At 40.8% G+C, this 19,036-nt stretch overlaps 2 protein-coding genes across 2 annotated transcripts in view; both read right to left on the bottom strand.

Moving 5' to 3' along the window:
- Positions 1-2,600: 2,600 nt before the first annotated feature.
- On the bottom strand, positions 2,601-6,867 carry tmem119a (transmembrane protein 119a). Its single transcript, XM_083783841.1, has 2 exons — positions 6,741-6,867; positions 2,601-4,846 (listed from the first exon to the last, which is right to left on the bottom strand). Exon 2 carries the CDS (start codon positions 4,829-4,831, stop codon positions 4,091-4,093), a length of 741 nt encoding a protein of 246 aa, XP_083639967.1. The 5' UTR covers positions 4,832-4,846; positions 6,741-6,867; the 3' UTR covers positions 2,601-4,090.
- A 3,632-nt stretch (positions 6,868-10,499) lies between these two features.
- Positions 10,500-19,036, bottom strand: part of coro1ca (coronin, actin binding protein, 1Ca) — a 55,556-nt gene continuing 47,019 nt past the window's right edge. The window contains exons 6-11 of the mRNA XM_083784779.1: positions 18,283-18,402; positions 17,694-17,798; positions 17,432-17,577; positions 16,276-16,333; positions 15,909-16,151; positions 10,500-13,808 (exon numbers count right to left, since the gene is read on the bottom strand). Coding sequence (XP_083640905.1) covers positions 13,689-13,808; positions 15,909-16,151; positions 16,276-16,333; positions 17,432-17,577; positions 17,694-17,798; positions 18,283-18,402 — 792 coding nt within the window. The 3' untranslated portion in view covers positions 10,500-13,688. The remainder of the gene's footprint in view (positions 13,809-15,908; positions 16,152-16,275; positions 16,334-17,431; positions 17,578-17,693; positions 17,799-18,282; positions 18,403-19,036) is intronic.

Genomic DNA, 19,036 nt, shown 5'->3' with positions numbered 1-19,036 from the left:
AGGACAGAGGGACATCACTGAGCAAGCTAAAGGACAGAAATATAGAGAACCATTACAATTTACAATTTAGGCATGCTTATCCAGAGCAACGTAATTGCATTAAGTGCAAAATCTGAATAAGCAGCGTAAGCATGAGCTGTAGCCTCTAGTTAATAAATAACAAGGTCAATAGTCCCCTAGAGTGCAGTGAGAACAGTGTCTTACTGTAGGTAAACAATGAACCTAGGATCTGTCTAAACAACATGCTATTTAAATAACTTTCTGTACATTTTAAAGTATTAGAAACCAGGCAAACAATGAATCTAGTATCTGTGTAAATAACATGCTATCTAAATAACATTCTTAACATTTGTGGTAGAGAATAACTAATATACGAAACAAAGCATGAAAACAAGTGGCCAGATATATCTGCATATTAAACTAGCATCAAGAAGGGATACAATGTTTACTTGTGTGCCAGATCAACGCAACATAAATACATAAGCCACCACACGTGCGAGTCTTGGCCAGGCCTGCCAGTAGGACACTGCATGGGTACCAAGGCTGCATGACACTGTGAAGGGAAGACAAGATGACACTAGTAGAAGCATAACATTTACCAAATTGTAAACTATTACACACCCTGTTTACTGATCATACTTGTGAAATCCAGTGCATCATCACAGACAGTACAGATAAATTCTAACCATAATAAAGGATTGATTCAATACCATACAAAGCATCGTAACTTACCATTATCCTTGGTTTGTATCATCTGCACCTCCTAAGATACAATCATACAGACAGCACGTTGCCCAGGAGTCCATAAGACTGTGTCAGTTTCCCAGGAGTCCATAAGACTGTCAGTTTCTAAAGATAACCACCACTTAGACAGGATTCCAAGCAGATGCTCATCAACATTTAATCATACCCTTAAGGTTCTCTATTACCTATACTGTATCCTCTTCATCATTCAAATTGAATGCACACTTTGCCGTTATTTGTTGAGGTATACATTAAAATGTACCAAAGAATTGTCCAATAGTTGCTGTGCAAAAAGCAACATAGCAGTTTCCCTAACTCTTATCGTACGAAAGGCTACTGCGGCTTGATGGTCCATAAGTTGAACTAATAGTATTAGCATTCTGGGCTTTGTCAGAACCTTGTTGGGTGGTACTGTGGTTGTGTGCCTTTCTATCGCTAAGTGGGAAGAGTGAAAGTAATAGTAGTATTTTTCAGAATTATTTAGCACCTCGTTGACAAGAGTAGGGAATCTGACCCTAGTGCAAGGGCCCTGTCTGAGCTCATATTTCCACCACTACAAGGTTACACCTTCTTTTGAGCTGTTCTGCCTTCAACTTTGATGTTTGCTCTTTGGTAATTTGACACTGGGGGTTATCTGGACCAGACCGGACCAGATGGTATGTTTAAAAATAAAATGCAATTACAGTCCTCCTCTTTTCACATTTCTTTTTTTAACATTAAAATAAATCAGCTATAGATTTTTTTTAAATACTTTTGAAGCATGCTTCAGTAGATGAAGATCAGAATACCTAAAATGTCAGGATAAATTATACATAATAGCTTTGACATTAAAATCAATCAATCAATAGAACTGGTGCAATCTCTGTCAATACTGGGGAATGTTCACTTGAGGGCAGCATTAAGCACACTTTGTTGACAGAGTCCCCCAGGTAGGTTCTACAGTAGAACTTACTTTGTCCCCTCCTTTTATTGCTAAATATCTTAACAGAAAATAGCCAATCTACAAGCTCATAAGCTTGTAGATCCACTGGGATTCATGTGGTTAAATGTGGTTGAAGACCCTAACAGGAGCCCTCTACAAGGTTTCTTCAACTATGCATGCACCTCCTGGTACCATAGCACCTTAAAGGCCCTTAAAACAAGGCTCCAGACAAACAAACTGGTCAGGCTACTACTTGGCCTCACTTACCAAACCCACCTCACCCAAAATGTCTGTGCCTATATGGTAGGTTGACCACTGTTGAAACATGTATACAATCATGTTTCAATTAGTACTGCAATCATAAACCATAAGCAGGAGAAAAGCTCTTTTCATCTCTAGGCTCGCCTTCTTCTCTTTTGTTTTGGGTATTACAGGGAACACAAAATTGAGAAAGAATGAAATGTTAATTAGCTGTAAAATATGTGTCTCACAAAATGATAGATCTGACATTGGTGTTAAAAATAATTATTCTTGAATTGAAAGCTTGCGATAATAGATCAGTTAAATGGTAAATAGTGCATTTATATATAGTGCCCTTATCCAAGATCCAAGACAGAGATTATGCAGTACATTCACTGATTCACACACACATTCACACACCAATGCCGGAGGAAACCATGCACACCAACCTGCACATCGGGAGCAATTAGGGGTTCAGAGTCTTGCTCAAGGACACTTTGACACTAACTGGGGGAGCCCGGGTTTGGTCACTCTACGCAACGTGTACTACTAGTTACTAAGAACCCTTGTTCCTTGTTTCTAACCTATTTTAATCTCAGGTCTCCTATTTAAGGCCAACTGTAGTTCTGGGTCTTTCAGTATGACAGTATGACTATGATTTGTTCTACCATGTAATTCAAAAATGAAAGATATATCAAGATTTACAGTTTATTCAACTTTAAAAGATTAAATTAAAGATGCATGTATACAAAAAATGAAATATCAGTTGAAAGAATTGATTTAAACTACAAAAATAAAAGATATTATTAATTTCCATTATTAGCACAATTTCCTCCCTTGTTACAGTACCAGAATATCACACACTTACATACCTACAGTCAGTCAACAGTATTGTGGGACAAACAGATTTCACTGCAGACTCATTCATTGTGTAACATCACATGGATTTCCCATCATACGATGTAAAGGAGAAATAAGAAGAAAACTGTTTCTAGTTGTCTTTATTATCCTCCATGAGTCATTTTAACCAACAAAGGTTAAAAGAAAAAGAAAAACAGAAAAAGAAAAGCAAATGTCTCCAGTCCTAGTATATGTTTTTGACTGCAGATAAAAACAATTCTAAAGCTAAAATCTATCTTGTATATAAATATGCCCATTAGTCATTTATGATTTTTTTTTATCGCTGTTTCATAAAGCACTAATTAAAAAAAACTGTTTTATGAGAACATTTAATAATAATACTTTGGGGACACATCCAAATTATATTCACAATAAATATTGAGGAATGGAAATGTCCGCAAATTTATATTTCATCAGACAAACCTAAAACCAGGTCTATCTTTAGTATGTTAAAGTTTTGTGACCTAGGCTCTCAAAATGAAATACAAATTATGATATGTAAATAAAAACTAAAAGTTAATATTAATGTCAATATGAGGAAATATTTTCTGCCACTCAAATAACATATTGTACGTGTTTTCATTTTGTATAATTTACAGCACCAAAATGCATATTTGATTGATCCAAAACTAGCACTACATCTTCACAAATAGCGATATGGACACACACCATATTCCTTTCACAACTATCAATATTTCAAGATCAAATGTAATAGCACACAACCATTTTGAGCACTAATGCACATGACATACAGTAGGCTATAGAATAAGATAATATAGTAGAAAACCAAGTTAATAAGTTCAGCAGACACATTGGGTTACAGCAGTATAATTCTATAATGTTTAAGAAGAATCCAATGTGTTGACAGAAATATGCAACAATTCCTTTACATGTGGCATATTTGAAATATGTATTACTTGTAAATGTGGGGACTATGGTCTGGCAGACAAAAAACATCCTGTTATCGTATCCATTTTCTGTCTGCTGCATTTTCTTTTTTTCTTTCTTTTATTCTTTACCTCAGATTTAAACAGTATCTATCTAGTGATATTCACCCTTTCAATGTTTTAGGTTTTTGTTTAAGATACAAATAACATTTTAATTCTTGGAGCAGTCATAATTCCATTTTATGGAATTATTTGTGCTATAATACATTTTGAGGTATTTTTGCCCATGTCTGTGTGTTGTAGTAAACAAAATCCTCCTTGTTTATTTACTTCCTGGTTGGATCCCCAACATACCACCTCTTACGTCAACAGCAGTGGTTGGTACACTGTATAAAACCTAGTGGTTGGCCTTCTTCAGATGGCAAGTGCAGACAACAGGCTGACTGAAGCTGGTGCTTGGACTGGAGCTGTGGTGCACCTCCTCTCTCTGCTTGTACTTGGGCTCGTCCCTCCTTTTCTCCACCTCCACTGCCTCTTGTACTTTTCGGACCTCCTGTCGAGGAGATGACCTGACATCCCTGCCCCTCTCGCCCACCAGTGCCTTTGAGGGCATGCGCAGATTCTTGGGTGATGCCATGCTCTGTGTCTGAATTTTCTTGACGTGGTCGACAGCATACGGCCTGTCCTGGAGCTCACTTGCATTCTTGACACCTGCAGTCTTGTCTGCCACATGCTTCTTGGGGGCATTAGCAGGCGGCTTGTAGGCCTCCAGCTTGCGCTTATGACTCATGGCAGAGGCACAGCAGATGATGAAGACCATGACAATGAGGAGAGAGGTCACAACAATAATGATGAGTAGATTCTCCTGTAAGAAGTCCACCACTCGGCTGAGGACAAAGTCCTTGAGTCGGATCATGGTGGTGGTGATGGTGTTGACGAGTGTGGGAGCATCAGTGGTCGAGGTGATGTCAACGGGGGCGCGAGTAGAGACAGCGACCGGGAACAGGAACTCAGGCTCCCCTCCATCACCACTGCCATCCATGGTGATGTTGTAGAATAACGGAGAGGCATGGCCTCCATGACCCCATAGCAAGACCAGGGCCACGCATGTCAGGTTCAAAACAAAGTGGGACTTCATCTTCTCTTCCCAATCCTACAAACACAAGAGACTGTGTTGATTCAATGCACAAAGAAGGTGCCACATCTGCCATATCTTTTAGTCAGAGATGCATACTTTCCCATGCAAGACATAGAAATGTATGGTACATGTTTCAGAAAATATTTAGTTATAGTTCGTAAAAAAAGAAAAAGAAAGAAAAGAATAAAGTAATTCAAACATCCACGACTTTTCTCCCTGCAGCTATTTTCAGAGTGAGTAGGCTATAGGTATCATTTATTCGGGGTGGAGACTGTGAGTTTGGTGCTGTAGGGCTTATAATTTGTAAAGAGTAGGGAGGCCACCCATCCACCACACCAAAGCCAAGAGGAAGCTATATATTCCTCAAGGAGCGGAGAGGCGTGGGAGACCTGTGGCTGTGGCCTCTATATTTACACAGAGCAGCAGCTGCTGTACAAAAGACTGGACTAGCAGTAGATATTAATGCATGGGATACAGGGAGGGTGTTGTGGATTTCAATCAGCTATTGTACCGATTAACTGGCTTTAATGTTTTACATCAGTGGTTTTTTCAACCCTTTTCATATCAGGGTCCATTATTTATTTGGCATTTGAGCCACGGACCACCGTTTGATTAGATTTAGCCTCTCAGACCCAAAACTTAGTATGTTGTTCTCGTCGGATTGGATTTTGTCCAAATAACAATTATTCTACATTTGCTAATTGTGTAGATTACTAGATTTCTTGTAAATTAAGTAATGCAGATGTTTAACAAATTTTTTACTCTTGATCCATTTGGTTTCATTTTACACTCTCAAGAGTTAAAGATCTAATAAGGGTCCAACTCTCCATCATTTAGCCGGGGACCACCTGGAAATTGCAACCTATAACAGAGTCATTACTGTAGATCTTAACATGGTATGTAATTAGACAATGCTTAACTCCAAAGTCGAGCTACTAATCAACATGTTAGAGCGAACCTCGACTAATCAACTGCTTTTGTCCCCCCTTTTTTCTTTTTACCTTGAATACATTTCCCAGTGTCTACTTGTGTGGGGGTACTGTTCTATGTGTAATATTAATCTTATATACTGTTAAATCAGATGATTGGCTGGCACATCACTCACAGATGAACGACATTGAGAAGGCAAACATGCAAGTATTACTTTTTCACGAGACTAAACATACATGCATGCACATATGCCTAGTACAGTATATAGATCAGGAATGCAAAACATATATAATTGAAACACACATAGGCCTATTCACTGAATAAAACTGGTAGTTTTCTTATAAAAGTAATGAATTATATACACTTAGACTTAAAGGTAGCGTAAGTGATATTCTTTGTTAAAATAGGTGTAAAATAGCTATATATTCAGATTTGTTCAGTAGCAGGAGTCTCCATATCTCTCCAGCTCTTTATTAAACAGAAAATGCATTTTGAGGTAGAGAAATCAATTTGATCCAATTAGAAGAGAGAACTCACACAAGATATACAGTAGATTAAACAAATTAAATTGGAATTGATGACACACAGGAACACACACACACACACAAACACAAATAACGCTCTAAATGGGTACTCTCTCCTGATTGGCTGAGAGTGGCAACCCACCTGAAAATGTCTTTTCTGTTTATTAAAGAGCTGGAGACTTACGAAACAAACTCTATAAACAGTGATTACTATCAGAATACAAAAAACAAAACAAAAGAAAGTTAGTTTAAACCAAATACCAATTACCAGTCACAGCATAGGAACTCTTGAACATCAGAACAGCAAATAGATGCAAATGTTCTTACTTGGGATACAGTATCACCCAAAATACTGTATGCATATCTGCCTTCACTTGTCTCTTAAAGTTCAAATAAATGTAACAAAATCTGAATATAGTGTAAAAAGTAAACAAAATGTCAGTATGTGTACTTACAGCATGTGATTTCTTGGGCTTGTCCTCTGAGCAGAACACAACTTGAATGAAACAGGGAGAAAGAGAGAATAAGGGGGAGACTGTAATGAGAGGAAACTGAGGCTTCCAAGCATACGCCCTTGCTTGGAAATTATACTGAGGTTTTTTTCCCCTGCGCTCTAAAAAGCCTGTTCATTGCAAAATGATGTCCATCCCTCTATTTTCATCATCTCCTCCCTCTTAGTCTATACTCTCCCCCATCTTCCATCCGCATCCAGGAACTATTCCAGGTTCAACCAGATTCTTTCCTAAACTGCTGTAGAAGGACCATATATCACACCATATCATAGCGATTGGACATTCTCATATATGATTAGGTCTTGAACTAAAATAAAATGAATGTCATATCAATACAATTGATCTTTATTGTTTATTTCTATCAATGATATGTTCACTGAAGATCATCCCACTTGAGATTTCCATGTGAGATTCCCAAAAACCATTTTGTGCATCACTCCTATGGTGAAGGTTAGCGGGTATTTCTGTACTTGGCAGGGCGAGTCCCTAGATTTCTCTGCCTCCCACTGAGTCCTCTCTAATTAAGTTCCCTTGATTACAGCCTGCCTCGATTGGACATACAAGACCTATGAAGAGAGAGTAGGCACGCCTTTAATCCCAAAACATATGTACAGTACAGAGTGAACATATACGCTGTTTTTATCTCTAGAGTACAGTAGGACTTCTGTTTGGAACAAGTAAAATGTTTAACTTTGTTCACAATTGGCAGAGGATCTTGATATTATGGCTGGCCAGCCTACAATGACTGTAAGCTTGAGTGTGTACAGCATACTGTAACTGTATTTTACAAGCAATAGGGCCAATGACATATGAATAAAAAGGTTTTAAGAACATTAGATTTCAAAATCTATACATACACCAGGGGTGCCCACACCTGCTCAACGAGATCTACCCACCAAAAAAAATATGATCCCATTGCCGAAATTTGTTTAAAAATGTACCTGAGTGGCTTTGGAATAGTTACATAGGCTACAGTAAGACATGTGACAAGCACACTTGGAATGGGAAATAGAGGAACATTTTGAATTGGTAGGTTACTTTTTTGTATTATAACTTTGTAATGCTACTGACGTTTGTGTACAACAGTCTAGAAAACAAAGTATTGCATTGTGGGTTTGAGCTGAGGCCCTTATAGATGTCAATCAAAGTAGCACATGCAAAACAGTTTTTTAAAATATGCACAGCCTTTGTGACGATCTACCTTTTGGGCACCCCAGACACAGTTGAATATATTTTCTTAAACTAATTTGGAAAAATATTGTCCCTTGATGCTATGTATTCAAGTAAAGAGCTATATTTATGGACCATATTATGGTGGCCTGCGGAACGTGCATTAAAGAGGACATACAGAAAATGTGTGAATCAAAGTTGTGATATACAGTATAGTGAAAAGGAAAAGCGAACAAAAAAGTACAAGACGTAACAGAGACAAATTCAGATAACAATTGAAGAGAATTTGTCCAGTCTTGAGTTATATTTCACAGAAGATGAGAACAGAAGTCAAACGGCTGACACCCTAAGTTTGATGATATGCACACGGCTGCCATCTTGCCAGCAAAGGTGTTACCTAGGTGCAACTTCCCATTGACAGCCCATTCATCCAAACAGAACAGTCCTATCTAAAAAAGGGTCTTTCTCGGCCCCACCCCTCTCCAATTGTTTATATTGTGTTTAGTTTCCAAGATGGCTGCAGCAACAGAGGGGGTGGGGCGGAGGTGAGTGGGTGGGGTTGACATATGCCCTTACTGGGCTGCGTTCACACATTCAAGACACCTGTCTTGTGTCTGTGTTTAATGGCCACTCCAATGCATTTCCAATGGAAGTCCATATGGTTTGACCAAACATTTTGTTTGATGGGGGGAGGGGGCAGAACACATCCATCAAAGCTGTGTTCAGACACAAGTCAGGTGTCAGACACAAGGCAAGTGTCTTGAATGCAGCTCAGTAAGGGCATATGTCGACCCCACCCGCTCACCTCCGCCCCACCCCCTCCTGGTGCTGCGGCCATCTTGGAAACTAAACACAATATAAACTGTGGGAGAGGGGTAATAATAATAATAATAATACATTTTATTTATATGGCGCCTTTCAGGTCACTCAAGGTCGCCTAACAAAACAGAAAAGAAATACAATACAATAAAGCAAGTTTAAAATACACACAAAGGCCTGCAGCAGACTTTTACTCAAGGTGGGAGTAAGCTTGTCTGAATAGGTGAGTTTTGAGGTGGGATTTGAAGGTGGGGAGTGAGTCCATGTTTCGAATGTCAGGGGGAAGGCTGTTCCAGAGGCGAGGGGCAGAGCGGCTGAAAGCTCTACCCCCCATGGTGGACAAACGAGCTGGGGGAACAGTGAGGTTGGTGGAGGAGGCAGACCTGAGTGACCGGCGGGTGGGAGTGTTGATATGGATGAGATCAGACAGGTATGGGGGGGAGAGGTTATGGATGGCATTGAATGTGTTGAGGAGGATCTTGTAATCGATGCGGTATTTGATGGGTAGCCAGTGGAGTTGGTGAAGAACGGGGGTGATGTGGGAGATGGCAGGGGTTTTGGTGATGATGCGGGCTGCAGCGTTCTGGACCAGTTGGATTTTATGGAGGAGTTTGTGGGGGAGACCGAAGAGAAGGGAGTTACAGTAATCGAGGCGGGAGGTGACCAGAGAAAGGACTAGGATGGCAGGTGGGGCCGAGAAAGGCCCCGCGGCTGTACGGCAAGCTTGAATTATCCTCTTTCTATCTACGGTGGATTTTTATGAAACAAACACTTTGCAGATAGTAAGACGATAATTCAAGCTTTTCGTACAGCTGCAATGTTGGTGAGTTTGACGTTATTTAATACAATTAAATAGGACTTTTCTGTTTGGATGAATGGGCTGTCTATGGGAAGTTGCACCTAGGTAGCACCTTGCTGGCAAGATGGCAGCCGTGTGCATATCATCAATGGAGTGCCATTAAAAATGGAACTGGATATTGGATCTGCACTATCCATCATATCCGTAAAAGGAACATTTCCCTAGATTGAAACTGAAACACACAAGTGTGAGACTGGAAATATGCACACTGGGAAAACTTAAGATGAAGGTGACATGAAGGTCAAAGGTGCAACTTTGAGGCGTGCCGATATTTGGATGACAGTGGTCACATCTGTCTGAACTGGCATGAGATGAAGGCCAATGCAAATTTCCACCAAAAATAAAAAAACGATGTACAGACATACAACAGACACTGGATCGATCTACATGAATTGTTCAGAGAGGGCATTTGTACCCTAAAACACATCATATAATTGTTTTCACAAGGTCTGTTTTTCCTCCCCCTCGCCTCTCAGCTCTACTGCTGGGCAACGGCTGCTGCTTTAAATCACCTGGAGCTCACGCTGCTGCTGGAGCCTGGATAACAAATTAATTGTGACATATGACTATTATAGGCCTGCCTTTAAGAAAATGTGATTCCACAATGAATATAGACAATACGATGTAATTAATAATAGTGTAGGTTTATACTGTTTACTTATGCAGAAAAGGAGGATGGACACTGGTGGTGATAGTCAGGTGTGCGCGCCTCGGTGGCTGTTAGCAGGCCATAGGGAGACAATAATCTGATAAAGTGAATGGATTGCAATCCACGCCATGAGAGCATTTTTGATAAATTAAAACAATTTTCAACTTTTATCAACTTAAAACAATTGAACATTATACAGCAAAGCCACTTTTTTAAAATGTGTTTATTAATATTTCTTATAATCAACGTTTGATACTTGAAGCAGGAATAATGAACAAAAATGCTGAGCATACCTCCACATGAGGCTTAATCCTGGTATGTTTTCTTCTGTGACTGATTTGTTTCTATATGTGTAATACCTGTGATAAGGTGGAGACGTTTTTGTAATCGCATGACGGGTTATGGCAAGGCGCAGAAACATAGAGAAGGGGAAACATTTCAAACACGCCATTGACAACATTCACAAGGAAGCCATTTTGTTTTATTTAATACTTGGGTATTAAGTAATTAATTAAATAATTAAAATGGCCACTGTGTGAATATGGTTAATAACCCAACTCCCATACAACACCCTCTTCAGCACAACCACAAGAAACAAAAATAATTAAAATAAAAACGAAGACAAATATAAAGCAAAGCAAAAACAAAACAAAAAACATGGTGAGGTTATTTACACAGCCTTCAATAATTTGCTAGGCCTTTATTTCAAATACTTCTACCTTGCAACTGCACATTCCTCCGACCTACAGTGTCCCTTTGAAAAACTATTCATTATATTCAATTCAATAAATCATAGCTCCTGTTCCAAGAGTGCTATAAGGAGACCAAAGACTAGCAGTCTAATGTACAAGATAGGGCAGTACAGATTCAACATGACACATTTCCTTAAATATTCTGTAGCATGTTTTAGATTTAGTTTCACTAGTGGTCTGTGAACAAATGGTGCTGAAACAGAACATGAATCAGTTGCCCTTGAAAGTGTCCAGCAGCTGCCTGGGTTGTATTTGCTTTGTTCCCCCCCCCCCCCCCCCCCCCACCCCCATATTCATGTTTTGGTGGAAACCAATCAAACTTTGGGTGCATTCAACTGTCACTCAAAGAACACGACTTACGAATGCATCAAACCATATTTTAGCATAAATTCTGTGTAGTACAAACAGTATACTGGAATGTGGAATGGGAAAGACTGAATGATGTCATCCAGGGGACTGACACGCTATAGGACAATACAGGGTCCATTAAGGAGACGATTTGTGTGGAATACTTTCTTCAGCCCTTCAACATGAAACTTGGTCAACCCATCTAATGTCACTCCTATGCAACTCAAACCAATTCTATTCAACACTCCCATGGCACCACCTCTATGGCACTTTCTGGTCTTTTCAGTGGTAACAAACTTTAAAGGCAAACAACAGACTGAACAGTCTCACCTTCCTTCTAGAACACATCCATAACCAAAAACAAACAATCATTTATCACAGTTGGCAAACACATGAAAATATTTTAAATGAACAATCCGAATGCTTCCTGGTTGCTTTAATTACTTGGCCATACAAAATTGGGGCATTTAAGACATAACCATAAAAAATGTGATAGTTAAAGAGGGAAACAAGTACAACAGAGCAAGAAAGAGACTAAAATGATCAATGTAGCTAGGAATCAACGGTTCAATTCTCTGTAGTTACAGGCAAGTCTGTCACATTCCACTGTAAGTTCATTTCATAACCAACCGCGTGTGAAGGCAAAACAAAACAAAACAAAACAAGGAGCACATGAAACATTGTAGGTACATCATTGCACCCGAATGGCCAACACCAGGCACATTTTCACATACACTTGACACCGCAATTTGCATTTAGATCATCAGCCAATACCTAGTTATAATCAAGGGGGATTAATTGGTCTTCATTTTTGCACAAATTCTATACAAGTTCTATAACACAAATGAGCCAATGGTGGCATATAATGGACTAGAATGATGGAAAGAGAGTCCCCACCACACTTGATTATACTTATAACCCTGATTTATACTTGTTTGCATGCCAGTGTCACACACCGAAAATAGCAGATCTACAAGCTCAGCTATTTTTAGTGCACAACACGAGTATAAATCTGGCCTTGGTCTTGGAACACAAGCAACGTCACACATACAAAACATTGAGGTTGGTGACTGAACCTCTTATGACAACAAAGCAGAGCTAACAGGCCTTTTCTTTGGAAAATTGACAATCCACAATGTCATTGGTCCTTCCAAGGGCATAACAAAGGGGGGGGGGGGGGGGGGGAGAAAAAGTCCACAAAACCTCATAAAGTTCACAGTCACACTAACAGCCCACCACTGTAGAGGAGTCGACGCTATGGACCACAGTGAAGTGTTGACAGAGGAGAGAGAGGATTGTACGAAGTGTTGCTTTTCACCCAATAACTGACAAATGAGATTCATCTGAGCCGTTGATCATTTTATACTCCCATTAGTACAGGAGGCATGGTATTATGTCAGCCATGAAAGGACTGCATGCCTACATGACTTGCTGTGTGCAGTGATAGTAGAACAGATAAGCTTGGGGGAGAGGAGGAGGTCGAAGTGGAGAAAAGCAAGAAGAGTAGGAATACGTTTACACAGATGTGAAAGACTGTGGCAGCTTAAGTAGTATAGACGGTCAATATTGATTTTCTTCCCAAATCCCAAGAATTGCAGAGTTTTTGAGCCGTCAGCCTATGGTGACCAACGGTCACATTTTCCTTGATTGATATTGTGCATTAAGTGATTCACTGATAGAACTCCCCTCCTCGCATTAGCAGTCTACTGCGTTGTCCCTCACCGTTCGCATTTTCAATCTTCCCACAAAAAGAAGACAAAAATACTGTCAAGGAGGTGTAAACAAAGTTACTTAAAATTTGGCAACGGCGTAAGTAGGGGTAGCCTATAAAGGATAGTAAATACTGATACCTGCTTAAAAAACAAAAAACAGAAGAAAAAACAACATTTCAGTATACCAATACATGACTGTTCACACAGGATTCTTTCTTGGTCATGAATTTAAAAGGAATGGGATAGTTAAGACTGTTTATACAACCTATGGACAAATGACAAATGACTGCCACAGATTAAAAGGAATAGATTTCTCTTCCAACAACATAGAAAAAAAAGGGAAAAAAATAATATTTTCCATTAAAAAAAAAGATCTGTCACACGTCCTTCTTTGATCCATCTGTTTTAACTGAGGGCTAGGGGGCGGGGCTAGCTAAGAAAAAAAGTTTGTCTGGAATGTTGCTAGGGATTGTTGCTAGGTAGGCATCAGGCGGAACGCTGTCATTGAGATTGGCAGTGACGGGTCCCGCCCACCTCCCAGCCAATGGAACGTCCTGAATTGTAGCGGGTTGGGGAGGATCCTTAAATGGCAAGTTTGGACATCTGGTCTTCAAGTTTGATGATTCGCTTCTCCTGACTGCTGACCAGGTCTTTGAGGGATTTGATTTCTTTCAAGATCTCCTCCAGCCTGGCTTCACTTTTCTGTGAGGAAAAAAGAAGACGTATGTGTGACATTTTATTTAATGACATGATAATGTTTATTTTATTTTTATCAATCTTTCAACCAATGCTATGCAAATTTCCTGAAGGCAAATCATATTCTGATTAATGTCAAACCTATTCCAGCTCCTCTTTTTTATCACTACCTACAGCTGGATCTTCAAGTGCCATGTGGCAGAGCCGTGAGGGTTAACATGTACCGCCTGGCCAGGCCTGTAGCCTGCATTTCAGGAGCCAGTGAGCTATGATTATAGGCCAAATCTCCAGAGAGCAGTGGAGGCATGGGCTGGGTCCCAGGGAGGGCGGTTGTGTTGTGGGCGAGATGGGGCAGGACGCCCAGTGGCTGGGTGCGCAGAGCACCAGCAGACCCTCAGTTTGTGGGTCAGAGACAACATCTAAAAACCACTTGTATGACATGTATTCAGTTTGTAATCTTAAACCTAACAAACTCTGCTGGTCTAGAGACTCAACTGCAACATGATGCATTCAGGATTAATTGTGTATCAACACTTTCAGCGACCCCCTGGTGTTCATTTGTAATTACCGCAGGCAGCCAGGGTATATCTGTGTATAGCCTACGTATTTCCTGTAGGCGGACTCGACGTAGCTGCGGGGGTAAAACCCTCACCAGGCGCACTCTTCCACTACAGTGAACGGCAGAGTGACTGATGTTAGTTTGCCTCAAACTTTACTCCTTTACCTGCTTTTTTACTAACACTAACATTACAAAGATGCCCAGAACATCGAGATGAACCTGTGTAGTTTATGGCTGCTCCAACAGTAGTGGCAACATAAAAATAAAATAAAAACGGAATGTCTAATATCCACCGCGGTGGCGGAGACCAGAGCCATTGAGCAATGGTTGAGACAAAGCAGTGAAAGATACATAACGCCAGTCTTACCCAATACCAAATATTTCTGTTTTATTAACACAAGGCTGCTGTACTTTATACCTCATACTTTAAATGCTTAGTATGAGGTATAAAATACAGCAGCCTTGTGTTCATAAAACAGAAAGATTGGGTATTGGGTAAGACTGAAATTATGTATCTTGCAGGATTCTTCACTGCTTTGTCTCAACCATTGCTCAATGGCTCTGGTCTCAGCCATCGCGGTGGATATTAGACATTCCGTTTTATTTTATTTGTTATGTCGCCACTACTGTTGGAGCAGCCATAAACTACACAGGTTCATCTCGATGTTCTGGGCATCTTTGTAATGTTAGTGTTAGTAAAAAAGCAGGTAAAGGAGTAAAGTTTGAGGCAAACTAACATCAGTCACTCTGCCGTTCACTGTAGTGGAAGAGGTGCGCCTGGTGAGGGTTTTACCCCCGCAGCTACGTCGAGTCCGCCTACAGGAAATACGTAGGCTGCGACCATGAAACCGGTACGGAATCGGTCTATATAGGTGCCAACCACTTCCGCCCACACAGCCCAATACAATGAGAGGCGGAGGAAAAGGTTTTACGAGCACAAGCTGACATGTCTTAGTTTTCACCACAAGTAGTAATATGGCTGGCGCGATACGATCAGAAATCAAATCACTATTTACATCTGAACATCGGGCGGATTGGACTAAAACAGAACTTTGTAGTATTCTTCGGAGAAAACGAGCAACAAATAAACGACAATGAGTGGATCCTTATGGGAGGCGTGCACATTGATCCTCATGTGGGAAGAAGGTATGGCGCTGTCTAGCAGCCTGGACAGCACGAAAGGTTAGTGTTGAGATTTGGCTGCTTGGTATCGATATAAACCTTACTACCCGCCATCTGACCGGTTCGGCGACCTCCGGGGTTAAATCTGAACACGTCATCTGACGTTTTGGCGTCCATCGTGTTAATGAGAAGCAGTGATGGAAAAAGGCATGCCAAGGGCAGTGTAGTGGTAAAAAGAAAAAAAAAGAAAAGAAAAGCACAGCAATTAATTCCTATGCTATGAATTAATTTCTATCCTTGTTCAAAAGCAACAGCCATTGAACAATCATCCAATATGTAGTGGGTGTGTCTGGACTGGACTAATCTGGTGCAGCATGGAACAAATCACTACATTAGAGTACATTAGAGTGGGTTAGCCGACTCACAATGGATGGAGTTGGAGAGGCAGGCTTGTTGGGGGGGCCCGCGTTCTCCGCGTTCTTGGTCAGCTTGCTGTCCAGAATGTTCTTCTTTACCACCTTGAGGTCGCGGTTCTTGCCAGGGACATAGCCGTTTTTAAGGGAGATAAGTACGGGGTCTCCGTTCTTCCCATCAAACCACTCTTCTGCTTCCAGAACTGCATCTGGACCTGCTGTGTCCGGATACAAGTCGTCCTGGAACAAGTCCGACTGGAGGGTAGAGCAAGACAGACCATTTAGGTACATGCCTGGCTTTTTACATGGACACCAGCAATAAAGAGAGGTGAAAAGAGGCCCAATAGCAGTTTGTGTGTGGTTTAGGATTTAATCTCACCTTCCTAGGTACAGTCATGATGATAGGTTCACACTTCCTTTCATGCAGTTTATAGAATCTGTCAACACACAAGAGGCTGGTTACCCAATCTGTAATGCCTTAAAAGAACATACAATTTCATGGGGCAGTGTGTTTAAAAAAAAAAGTTTTACTGTAATGAGTATGCCAAGAGAGCGTACTTATTACATTGTGAAGAAGTGCTACCTCCTAGTGGAGATGGTAGGAACAAGTACCCAGGCATGACTATCACAAAAACATTTATTCTGGTCGTCAGATAAAACATATTTCCAATTTCATTCAGGAATCAGGACCACTCGCGTCAAAGTTAACGTTTATAAATATTAACATTATTTTCTAAAGCAATACATATACTTGGGGATATGGTTCTGCATTTGACCCAACCTATTAGAGCTGTGCGCTGTTCAAATGAGCACACGTGGAATCGTGGCTCAATTAAACGTTCAGTTACTTGCTCAGGGACACCTCGTCATAAAGCCTGGAGAAGCTGGAAATCGAACGATTTTAAAGTCGGCTGCTCTATGTCCTGACCAACTGCTGCCCCTTTTAGTAAAAGGTAAAAGGGCTTATTTGTCATGAAGAGAGACCCGAATAATTCAATTTGATTGGTGCGAGAATCAGCTGAGCTGTCAGCTGATGTGGATAGTTTCTCAGCTGAGCCATCAGCTGATTATCTGTAAGAGAGTTAGGAGCTTGACTACAGTACATGGCCCCTCCGAGTTATCATGATACCCAGTAGATATTTTCCACAGCAGCCATATTAACATTAAATAGTAGGTTACATTCTTCACAGGTGACAATAGCAACAATTTGACCCGAATGGAACACAACCGTATTCAGTATCATTGGTAACACCCGTTTACCCAACTATTTCATGCCAATATGGTGTAAATAAACAAACCAGTGGTTCCCAAATGGTTTGCAGGGACACAATGGAGTGCATTAAGACCAGTTCAGGTGCATTAAGACCAGTTCAGGCTATACCCTCAAAAATATATTTTAAACGTCTTATTGATTTGTGGAGAGATAAGAGCTGTTTTCCATGGATATGAATACAGGCCTGACGTGACCTTTGAGGAGCCGTGTGCTCAAGGGTTTGAAAATCCCTGTATTGAACTCATTGTTTCTTCAAGCGTACCTTGCTATTTCACACTTATTGACATCGAGTCCCCTCTTGGGCATGTAGCCCATACCCCTTTGTGGCTCCTTGGTGGTGAAAGTGTTGAGGTAGTGGACAAACGGAGCCTCGTCCGTGATCTCAAAGTAACGAATGCTGCTGTCACCCTGTCAAACACCAACAAAATATAAAGGGGTGGTATTATTTCAGCATTGCGCTACATAGGATTTGACTATGACTATGACCTAAAACTCCATTTGAACATTGTTTAGAGACAACATACCTTCCCACAAAGATAAACCACACTGGTGTCTGGGTCATAGAAGGGCAGGAGGACTCCATTGCTGGTGTCCATTTCATGAACAGAAATGGCCTCATCCATGCTTTGCTGAAAATTAAGCATGTGGTCAGAGTGGTCTTGTTGATGAGCTTCATCTCTAGAGGTTTTAAGACAGTTGGAACAAATACCAGCAGGAATGTTTGTTTCATGTACTGTACAGAATTATTTAATGTAAGCAAGCTTTTTCTTTCTAGTTGCCTGAAAAAATTAAAATACATTTTTTGACTTCAAACCGTTATCGGCTGTATGCTTGTATGGTTTTCAATTAAACAAATCCTTCTATAAATGCGCAAAATCTGTTTGTGTACGTGTCCCCCCAGGAGAACTGCATGGCCGACTGACATCAAACTCTGTGTGTGTATCGCGGAGGACCCAAGGGAGTGATGCACAGAGTGGGAGGTATAAAATATAAAATCGGGCCAAACCAGACTTAAGGACAATAGAAAGGAACCCTCTACTCTACTGCATTCTCTTGACTTCATTTAGTAATGCTGTGATGTTATTCCATGTCTCCATGGAAATTGCAACCTACCGGGTTCCAGAGGGCTAGCTGTCTCTCACTCATGCGGCTGAAACCTGTGGTGAAGACATTGCCATCAGCCATGAAAATGGCCCTCATGGGTCTGGATCCGTCATGTGCCTTTTCCTTCTCCTGTGAAGTACAGGTCACAGGTCAAAATACAACTGGTTAATATTCATATTCTAAATCCAGATTAAAATGTAATAGAACAGCACCCTATACTTTTCCTCCCAATTTAGTTACTGTATGTCAATTCCCCCCAATGTGTATAGTCCCTGTCACTGCTGATTCCAACTGTTGATCTGGGTCGTGGACATGACTCCTAGTCCTAATACCAGCCAGCTGTTTCTCTTCACCCAACAGTGAGGCGTTTCACCGGGAGGACGTAACGCATGCAGAGGAACACGCTATCCTTTCCAGTTCCACTCCCTGCTCAACAACCTGTAGAAGTCACTAGTGCAGCAACAGAGAATGCTAACTGTGCTCGTGAAGCGACCAGCCAAGCTGGATGCACCGTGGTAGCCTGGCAAGGCCAGACTAACATCACTGCTAATTTTGAGGGGCGATAGCCCCTCAAAATGTCCAGCTTTTGGTGTGTGTGTAACCCAAATCTTGTCCTAACAAACATTAAATGCCATTGACAATGAATGGACAATTTTGAGTGTTTGTGTAAACACATTGATGACGAAGGTGAGGACGCAAATTGCGATTGGCCGGAGTGAGATGATGTATGATGATGTACGATGATAAGAGCGCCCCAGTCACT

The sequence above is a fragment of the Protomyctophum parallelum genome (genome assembly GCF_964188405.1).
Source record: "Protomyctophum parallelum genome assembly, chromosome: 15".
Taxonomy (NCBI): domain Eukaryota; kingdom Metazoa; phylum Chordata; class Actinopteri; order Myctophiformes; family Myctophidae; genus Protomyctophum; species Protomyctophum parallelum.
This window is presented reverse-complemented; position numbering and strand designations above follow the sequence as displayed.